This window comes from Oryza sativa, chromosome 3 (assembly GCF_034140825.1).
Source record: "Oryza sativa Japonica Group chromosome 3, ASM3414082v1".
NCBI lineage: Eukaryota > Viridiplantae > Streptophyta > Magnoliopsida > Poales > Poaceae > Oryza > Oryza sativa.
Genome location: NC_089037.1, coordinates 17,500,820 through 17,510,932, shown reverse-complemented (window position 1 = coordinate 17,510,932; position 10,113 = coordinate 17,500,820). Strand labels below are relative to the sequence as shown.

Sequence of the window (10,113 nt, the reverse complement as noted above, 5' to 3'; positions counted from 1 at the left end):
TGCTGATCGGACTGCCACGTAGACCAAAACCGCTTACAAAGCTGCTGGGGGGTTCATTCGGTATCGATAATTGAGGGTGAAGAATGACTGGTTTTCAGGTTTAGGGGGGTAATTTGTACTCACCCAATACTTCAGGGGGTAATTCGTACTTTTTCTTTTTTTTAAACAACTTTCGAATAGAAACTTTTTGCAAAAAAAGCGCACCAAAATAGTAGTTTGAAAAGCGTGCACGCAAAAAACGAGAAAAGGGGAGTTGGGAAAAGGGGAAACTAACTGAGCCTAAGGTAGTATAGTATGACTGCATTGATAAATGTTACCAAGTAAAAAAAAAATACTTTAATACGAGAACGATAATAATTTAAATGCTAAAACGACAATTGAATTGAAACTAAAACCGACATTCTCCCTCTGTCGCAAAATGTAACAACTTATAGCAAGGTTTGTATCAAAATATAATAATTTTTTTCACCAACATTCTTTTCTCAATCAATAACAACTCTCCACCATTTAATTTTTTTTACCTACCTCCACTTCTGAATCAATTGTAGTTTTTTTTTCTATTTAATTTTATCTATTTCTCATACGGATGGAGGGAGTATATACGAATCTACCGAAGCGGAAGTAGGATTGAAAAAAAAGATGGTCTCTCGCTTGAGGGTGCGTGGAGCCTAGAGAGAAGACCGTGGGTTGACCTCGGCAAGCGAACATGCCGCGTTGCCATGTGATGTGTGTGATGCGAAGCCGAAGCCTGTGCTCTGCTCTACCGGCTGCTCTCCCTCCGTGGACGTGGACTTGGTCCGGTCTTCCTTCCCTTCCCGGGCGGCCTCGCCAGAAAAGACTCCACTCCAGCAGTCCAGCTCCTGCGCCCGGTGGGCCCACTAGACTTGGCTGATCGGGACCGGGACCCACCCAGACGTGGACGCGCTCACTGGAGTCCTCGACTCTAGTCTGACTGTGAGTTGTGTGACTCGGACTCGCTCTCTCACCCGACCCAACTCATCAGTCGTCGCTTTCAGAAATCTTTCATTAGAAAAAAATAAAATTCATCAGTCGTCTCCTCAGTCTTCACTATACTATTCCTATTACTAATAACAATCTCAAGGAATATTTTGTTTTTCTCTATACTATTAGGAGTACTATATATAAGGGAGCACAGTTGCAGTTAGCCTCGGCAGCTCAGCTCGATCGAGTAGTGCTCATCCATCTGCAGATTGCATCGATCGATCGACGATGGAGGGGAAGGCCGCCGTCGTCGCCAGCGCCGCTCTGCTCTCCACGCTAATCATCCCGCTCCTCCTCCTCTCGCAGCACCAGCCGCGCGCCATCGCCGACCATCTCTCCGCCGGCGCCACCGCCGCAACGCTGTTCGACGCCTTGGCGCGACTCCTCGGCCTGCTCAGCCCGAGGAACCACATGATCCTGCTCTGCAACGCCATCCTCCTCCTCGTCCTCAGGGACGCCGGCCTCCTCGCCTGCCCCGCACCACCTGCGCCTGCGCCTCCGCCTCGCCACCACGCCGCCGCCGACGACGACGCCTCACCACCTGTCGCCGCGAGTTCTGCTGCTTCCTCTCGCCGCCGGCCCCAACGACCGAGGAGCAGCGCCGCCGTCGTCGTCTGGCGCCCGAGCAAGCTCGCCGTGGTAGACGTGCTGCACGTTGACGACGAGGACGACGGCAGCGATGGCGATAGGCGGCGGCGACGTCGTCCAGCACAGCGCCACGAGCCGGCCATGGCGACGACGATGGCGCCGCCGCCAATCGCGCTACCGCCGGCGGGGGAGGAGAAACAGAGCTACGACGGCCTCGTCGACGACGACGATCATGTTTCCGCGGGAGCGATCGTCGTGGTGGATGATGATGCCAACAAGATCAGCTCCCCTGTCCCCGACTCCGATCACCATCGCTACTCCGGCGAGGACACAAACGGACGAGCCGACGACGAAGAGGAAGCCTTCGACCAGTGCGGCGGCGGCGACGACGACGACGATGTGGACGACATGAACAGGAGGTTCGAGGAGTTCATCGCCAACACAAAGAGGAAGATGCAGATGGAGAGCCTCCAGCTACAGCTAGTCATGATGAAGGTTTAGAACAATAAATAAAAAAAACTTTTTTTCTTTTTTCCCTCTCTTTCCAGGGAGAAAAAAAAAAGAATTGTAGGAGAAACTAATAGTGCTTGTACTTGTACAGTACTACCGGCTGCATGATCACTGTACAAACTTTTTGGATTTTGTTCACTGATGAAATTAAAACCAAACCGCCTAGTTTGGGAATGGCCGAATGAGAACTTGGTCCCAATTTTGATCTCCTATGATTAGAGACAAATTAATTGGCAATAACGAACAGAGCATCCCAAGCAAAATACACAAAGCAAGTAAATTCACTGTCATGAGAAACAAAAAATACTATGAATAACAAAGTGGCATTTAAAAGTGAGTGAACTCACATCTTATTTCACATTAATTGCCTTTTTCTTTTTAGTATCACTTCATGTGGGATTGTCCAGCAAGAGTCCATATATGATTAATTGCACACAGTCCATTTGCTGTTTGATAATACAGGAATCAATCGATTCGTTGTAGACCTTAAAACGGCACTAAATAACATGATATCACATCAACGTGAGACACAATCATGACAGTTTTTCAAACTTTGCGGTATGCTAAACCACAAATATAGCTATATTTTTTATTTATCTTTTATCAGCAGATGAAAAATAAACTAGCACGCGAGCTCTTATTTACATCCATGGATGTACCCAACATTGACAATACAAACATATCTATGGTCCTACATGTGTACGACCGATGGTTTATATGAGCAAGAATTACCGTTAGCTTAAAAAACGTGCACAATAGAAAATGAGAAAGTTGTATTTTGGAGTTAAAGAAGAAGAAATGAGATCATATGGTTTAATTGGCTAGAGGGCGACATAAATCTTTTTTTTTAGAACTACACAAATCTAACTTCAATAATTATTTTCTAAACTAGGAAGTGAGGTTTTTTTTTGTTAGATTACCTTTTTTTCTTCTAAGTTCAACTAGCATGGTGACCCGCACAGATTACGCGGCTAGCATCATTATGTTTTCTCTTATATAATAGTATATGTATTTTCTTAATTTATTATTAAAATATACTTTTATTCTAATATTTCTTATTTTTTTAATTTGGAATGTCTATTATTTCTTAATTGTACTCCCTCCGTCCCAGTATAGTGGACTTCCTAGGAGTATTTCATTATGGAAGGTATACTCTTCTTCTAATATTATTTATTTTTAATTCCGATTTCAGTTATTTCTAAATTGTATTTCTATAATGACTCTATAATCTTCTTTTAATATTTTTTTAATTCCAATTTTTCGTTATTTCCAAATTGTATTTATATATGAACTCTAACCTAATTTTAATTTTCTTATTTTTTAATTCTGATTTTTCATTAATTCTAAATTTTATATCGGCATGGACTCTAGTCTCATCTTACAATATTCCTTATTTTCTAATTCTGAATTCCAGCTATTTCTAAATTGTCTATATGGACTATAGTCTCCTTTTCTAATATTCCTTATTTTTTAATTCTAAATTTCAGTTATTTCTAAATTGTATTTCTATATGGACTCTATTTTTCTTTTTCTCTGATCAATATGAGAATTTCTAGACCGTGAAAGCGAACGTGGATGCTTATTTTTTCTATCACTTTAATAAGTTAATAGATGGGGATGCAAACAATCCCTGCCTGAATTTTCAATTACATGTAATGCAACGCGAGGCCTAACTCGATGGTACTTGAAGGGACGATGTGAAGCATTCCTTGGAACATTTTTCTTTTCCTTTCTTTCTTTTAGGATTTCAATCATATGCAAAAATAAATCATTTGACCCTTTAGGAACAAAAGAGTGACACTACTAAACTCCCAGGTTATTTCTATAGATTGCCTCAATTTATATGAATTTTGGAGGGTTTTTAACACAAGGTCCAACTTTATGAAAACTTGTTTCATATCTTTTCTCACTCCGAATTCCTTTACTCTTTCCCTTAATTATTATCCAAACAACATATTTGAAATCAATCATATGTTTTATGAATAATAAGGATCCGATAAGCTATGGCACCTCAATCTTTTTTTAATTTATTCCTGTTTTTTATACGTTCCAAAAGGAAATAGTTATACATTATGCCCAGCGAATTAGACAAAAAAAAAACAATCGAATTGCAAAAACCACTGTTCGAGATTCGAGAAAGACATAGCCAACCCTAAAAGATATATACTGGAGTAGTCGTGTGTGTTTTAGCACATTTACACGTGGTCGATTTCCTAGTTAATTTTTTTCTCTGTCTTTTGTTAGGAGGAGGAAAAAAATCGATATAGCTAAGTAGCGTCGACTTGGGTTGACTTTGATGAACCTGACCATACAGATGTTTGGTGCATTTGCATCATTGCATGTATCCAAGGAGACCATGGATACACATGCCTGGTGCAGATCGATACAAAGATTTGGGCTGAATTCTAAGGAATAATTAATTATTTGTTACTCTTATAAATAATGATAAAGGATTTACCATTGAACCCATATGTCATAGACGCATCTTAAAGTGACAAAAAGTTAAATGTTTCGAATTCTAAACATAAGTTCGCCTATTTTTTTATTTATCGTGAGCACACGTGTTTCGTGTTTAAAAATTTTCTTTAAAAACAATAAATAAATCTAATTTTAAGTTTATAATATTTTATATTTAAATATACACATTTCGTTCTCCGTGCCTCAAGTTTCGAACAAAGCTACTAGGAATTTGTCCTCTTGATTCGATTGGCAATGTAGTTCTAGGAATTTGCTGCTCGCCTGCTCGGGGCCACAGAGGGTTACGGGCTGGGCTGGGCTATGTCTGGGAGCATAGCAGACAAGGCTGCAGGAACCAAGCAGCACAGCATCAACAGCAGGTTGGCAGGCAGCCCATACACAGCCTGGCAAATTAAGTCGCAATTCCGTCCTCTCGACCTGTTTCCGAGAGCACCCAAAATTCCATCCCTAAAATTTATTTTTTTAATCCTAAACATAATTTTAGATGTGAAAATATTAATCTCTCCAAAAGATATTTTAAAATTAACTTAAAAAAGACCCACCCATTAGTATCAACAGAAACACAAAAAGAAATCGCTCCACCATACCTTCCCTACGCACGATCTCTTCTCACGTGTCATCCTCTTCCTTTGCTGTGCAAAAATTGTGAACGAGTGCCTCCTCACTTATGAAGAACGAGAAAGAAGGAGAAGGGGATTCCAATTTTGAGACACATATAAGGAAACGATTGGAGCAAGGTTTTTTTTTTAAGAAAAAAAGCCCAAATTTTTGGATTGGGCTTCAATTAGGGTTTGATTGAGGCCGTTCATATTAAATTTGAGTTGTTTCATACAAGATTTGTTCTTAAAAAAAACATGCTCACTCAAGACACTAATAAGTGATGTTTTAGACGTCATTAACACATAATTGGGAAAAAATATGTGGTAGAAACTATATATATATTGAAAACCTGAAAACTACCATTAGATAAAAATAGACATATGAGATTTGTCCATGTCATCACGAGTAAAAATTTTACTCGTAGATTTACTCTCATGATGATATGGACGAATCTTAGACATCCATTTTTCTTAGTTTTTCACTACATATTTTTTCCCCATATAATTTGAACCATTAACTATATCTTATAGATCTGAATAGTTTCATAAACAAACCATAATATTACAAAAGCTTTGGTTACAACATTTTTGGTCATGTTATTTTCATATGCCTAAAACCCATGTTAAAAATATAATTACAGTCAAAGTTATCTCCTATTAACGGTATGGAGTTTAAATGATGTATTTATTTGTAACTGAAGGGAGTACTTGAAATATATAGGGGTAGTTCAAAGTAGTAACCTGTTTGTTTTAAAAGTTTTTACAGTCATTGAGAAGTTATTGGAAGGTATCATATTTTCTAATGTAAACTCCGGTACTAGAAGGTTCCATATTTAGGTACCTCTTGTTATCCCTCGAAGACTGTAAAAATTTTTATTTGTTCTAGGAAAGTGGCATGGCGGCGTGTTTGTTATTAATTTGCGATTTTTACAAAATCTTTTCTTATTAACTAGATAATGCTTTAAATCCATTTTAACTTTTTAATAGTCCATCGATTGGTTTGTGCCCTTGAATAATTCTCACAAATACTTCATACAATCAGCATTCCGTTTCATTAGCACAAAAGAACACTCTTTTAAATAAAACATTGTACAAAGTCAAAATCTGATACAGCTTTAAATTAAAAGAAACCCTGATTGCATACTTGTTTTCATCATCATAAATACACCAAGTTGAAAACATTACATTACACAGTAACTCTACACACATGGTACTCAGCTAGCATTCTCTTGTTCAAATTTACACATGATGATATAAACGAACCGATCATGCATACACATAAATTTTTTTCCTTTTTTTTCCTTTTTCACACAAGAAGACTCGTGGCCTCATCGGTTTTGGTTCGTCACGTCACATGACGCTGCAGCCGGCCGGCTCCTCGTCGTAGTACGGCGGCTGGTACGGGCTCCGGCCGCCGTACCCGTACGCCGGCGGCGGCGGCGGCTGCCCGTAGTACATGGGCCCGCCGCCGCCGCCGTAGTAGCCGCCTGCCGGCGGCGGGGCCCACCCCGCCCCGTACGTCGGGGCGCTGTGCCCCCACTCCAGCGGCGCCGGCGCCGATGGCGCCGGTGCCGGCCAGATGGACGGCGTGGCCGTCGCCTGCACCGTCATCGGCATGGGCGCCGGCGCCATCGCCGCCGCCATGGCCATGCTCGGCGCCTCGGCGCGGCGGCCCTCCATCCGCGCGAGGGCGCCGGCGGCGTGGTTGGTGGTCGTCACCACCTTCGGCTTCCTGTTGTCGTGGTGGTGGTGGTGGCGGCCGTCGTCCATGTCGTCCGCCATCTCGAACTTGACGTGCTTCTTGATCATCTCCGGCTTTCCTCCGCCGCCGCCGCCGCCGCCGCCTGCGCTGCCGTCCTTCCCGGCCGGCTTGTTGGCGTGCGCCTTGGCGCCACCGCCGCCGCCGCCTGGCATGGGTTTGGCACCACCGACGACGCGAATGTCGGTGATGACCTTGCCGGCGCTGGAGCAGAGCCTGTCCGAGACCTCGTCGGCGTCGAACGGCCCCGCCACCGTCACCGTGTTGTTCTTCTCGTCGTACGAGATGGCCTTGATGCTCGCCTTATCTACATACACACAGTGATTAATTAGGCCAGTTCATGGATCAAGAAATTACAGTGTGATTAATTTGGGAACTAACCTTGGAGCTTGCAGAGGACCCTTCTGATCTTCCTGTAGCATCTGTCACATTCAAGATCCACCATCATCACAATTGTAGACATCTGAGGTGAGATCAACAAAGCAGAGATACAACTTGTTAGTATGACGACACAAACATATGTGGGTGATTAATCACTGTAACAAGAACACTAGACCATCATGTCCAATGAGAAGTAGAGAACAACAGTAGGCAATGCTAACTAAGATACAATTTAATTAGCCCTTTTAACCTGTCTGAAAGTATAGAGTTCTATGATGGTACTACTATTCTTTAAGATAAGTAGAAGAATTTTTTTTTGGAAGGTTAGAAAAGCAGAGGAGTTTCTTTTTCCCTTTCTTTGAAGGTTATAGAAGCAGAGGAGTAGACATCACTACATCAGTGAGCATTAATCCTAGCTATAGCTAACTCAAAACTGATTGAGGATTACAGCTGATTTGCATTGCACGAGCCACACATATCCATTCCCCTGATGTGCAGTTAGGTTGTTGGTCAATTTATCTTTAAAGCGCAGCACAAACAGAGGGAGAAAGAAAGAAAAAAAAGTGTCGGTTTGCTTGCTCTCTACTTCACTTGCCATTATCCTTTAAGCTGTCCCGACAAAAAAGCACTCACACGGTCATACATACAGTACTTCAAACTGAACCTGATACTCTAGTTGTGGAATCAGAAGTTGATAACTGCCGGAATTCCCAACCAAGATGAGTCGATCGAATCGAAATACAAAACACACAAGAGATTTAATTAATTATATATTGGACGAGAGGTTGTACGTCTTCACTCTGCCTCAGCTGTAAGTATGCTACTGTATATCATCTATCCATGGAAGAACAAGAAGATGAACTGGGCAAGTACTACTGGCACACAGAGCCGCCATTGCAGAGCTGAATTTGGAACGCACAAACCGATCGATCGATAGACGACAGTGCAAATTTGCAGCAAATTAAATCAAGAAATCCACAAGAGGAAGGCAACCACCAACTCATAATAATATACATCAGGGAGTTAACTTGCAGGTACCTACCTTGCCTGCCATGGATTATTCTCCCAAGCTAGCTTCTCTCAGTCACCTCGCTGTTGGTGAGACGAGGGAGGAAGAAGAGATGAGGAGGATGACAAGAAGAGAGAGAGGAAATGGTAGGGCTCGCTTTTTAAGCTGAAGAGAAATGGCAGCACAGCGCAGCGGATGCACGCGGCCGCGCAGCTGCACGCATCATTGCGCATGATTAGTTTACGCTAAACCACCCTATAAAGCGTAAATTTCAGAGGCCACGTGTACACGGAGACAGATCAAGATAGGCCATCGCCTTCGTCTCGCCCGTTACATACAACCAGCTGCGTGTACGTACGTAGTACGAGCCGGAGCTTTATACATGTCGGCTACGGCTCTTTTGGGTGTTTTTTTTTTCTTTTGAACGATCAGACACAATTCGAACTACTGCCTCCGTTTCAGGTTATAAAACTTTCTAGCATTGTCCACATTTATATACTCCTTCCGTTTCTAAATATTTGACACTGTTAATTTTTTAGCACATGTTTAACCGTCTGTCTTATTTAAAGACTTTTATATGTATACATATAAATATATTTAACAATAAATTAAATGATAGGAAAAGAATTAATAATTACATAAATTTTTTAAATAAGACGAACGGTTAAACATATTTAAAAAAGTCAACGGCGTCAAATATTTAGAAACGGATAGAGTATATGGTAACGAATCATAGACATATATGTGTGTCTAGATTCATTAACATCTATATAAATGTGGATAATAATTGAAAGTCTTGTAATATGAAACGGAAAACGGAGGAAGTATATATGTTGTATATCCACCGTACGATGCCGAAATTAATATGTCCCCATGGCTAGGATGTACCGTAAGTTATCCATGTAGGCTTCAATACAAGAGCTCGTTCTAAACAGAGGCGGGAAATGGCTAATTAGCCAATAGCCACACATGAAATGAGAAATATATGATAAATTTAATATGACTCCATTATAAAGAATTAAAAAATGTATTTGTTTAATTTTTTAAGCAACTTCTATAGAAGGTTTTCGCACGAAATATACCGTTTAACAGTTTAAAAAAACATGCTAATGAAAATCTTGAAAATAAAATTTAAATTATAGAGCTTGATTTTAGAGTTAATTTTAAGGTTTCTGTTTATTTTTCAACTTTTAAACAACTAGAACATATATAAATTAAAGTTTTACTATTAATGGTTGCATAATTCCTTTTTCCCACGGCTATATCAACCGTTGATGAAATGATCAGAGCATAATTGGTTGAACCCTTAATTAGACATAATCGAATAAGATAAGATTGGATCAAACGCGGGTTATGGAGACAAAAATGCCGAGATACAGGAAAAGCATGTACACGCAATCATCTGTTCATCTGCCACCCTGAATTAAAGTAACTGCCATTGAGCAACCCATCAAGCTGACAAATTAAATTATGATAAGCACTACTCCAAAATCTTTGTAGTGGGCACTGACGTCAATGGACCAATTCTACTACTAGTGTTGACCTGTGGAGTGGATGCTAGTAGCTAGTAGGATTAGGAAGATAACCACCAGAACATCAATAGAAGAATAAAATTACGAAAAAGAATGGGAGAATTATTTAAGAGAAAATTGGTTCCATGATAGTAAGTACTACCTCCGTCCCAAAATAAGCGCAGCCGTAGATATCCGTGCCCAACCTTTGACCGTCCGTCTTATTTGAAAAATTTATGAAAAATTTAAAATATTTAGTCACACATAAAGTATTAT

The 10,113-nt window shown here is 40.9% G+C and overlaps 2 protein-coding genes across 3 annotated transcripts; one reads left to right on the top strand and one right to left on the bottom strand.

The window, feature by feature from the left end:
- Positions 1–1,170: 1,170 nt before the first annotated feature.
- Positions 1,171–2,282, top strand: LOC4333102 (uncharacterized). Its single transcript, XM_015773814.3, has one exon. The coding sequence runs from the start codon at positions 1,231–1,233 to the stop codon at positions 2,089–2,091; it is 861 nt and encodes a 286-aa protein (XP_015629300.1). The 5' UTR covers positions 1,171–1,230; the 3' UTR covers positions 2,092–2,282.
- Positions 2,283–6,231: 3,949 nt separating this feature from the next.
- Positions 6,232–8,452, bottom strand: LOC4333101 (uncharacterized). Of its 2 annotated transcripts, none has more exons than XM_015773674.3 (3): positions 8,360–8,452; positions 7,318–7,399; positions 6,232–7,243 (listed from the first exon to the last, which is right to left on the bottom strand). In XM_015773674.3, the coding sequence occupies exons 1-3, from the start codon at positions 8,369–8,371 to the stop codon at positions 6,528–6,530; spliced, it is 810 nt and encodes a 269-aa protein (XP_015629160.1). In that variant the 5' UTR covers positions 8,372–8,452; the 3' UTR covers positions 6,232–6,527. The 2 variants fall into 2 exon arrangements, with proteins under 2 accessions (XP_015629160.1, XP_015629162.1); XM_015773676.3 differs by lacking the exon at positions 8,360–8,452 and adding an exon at positions 7,568–7,793.
- Between the last annotated feature and the right edge of the window lie 1,661 nt (positions 8,453–10,113).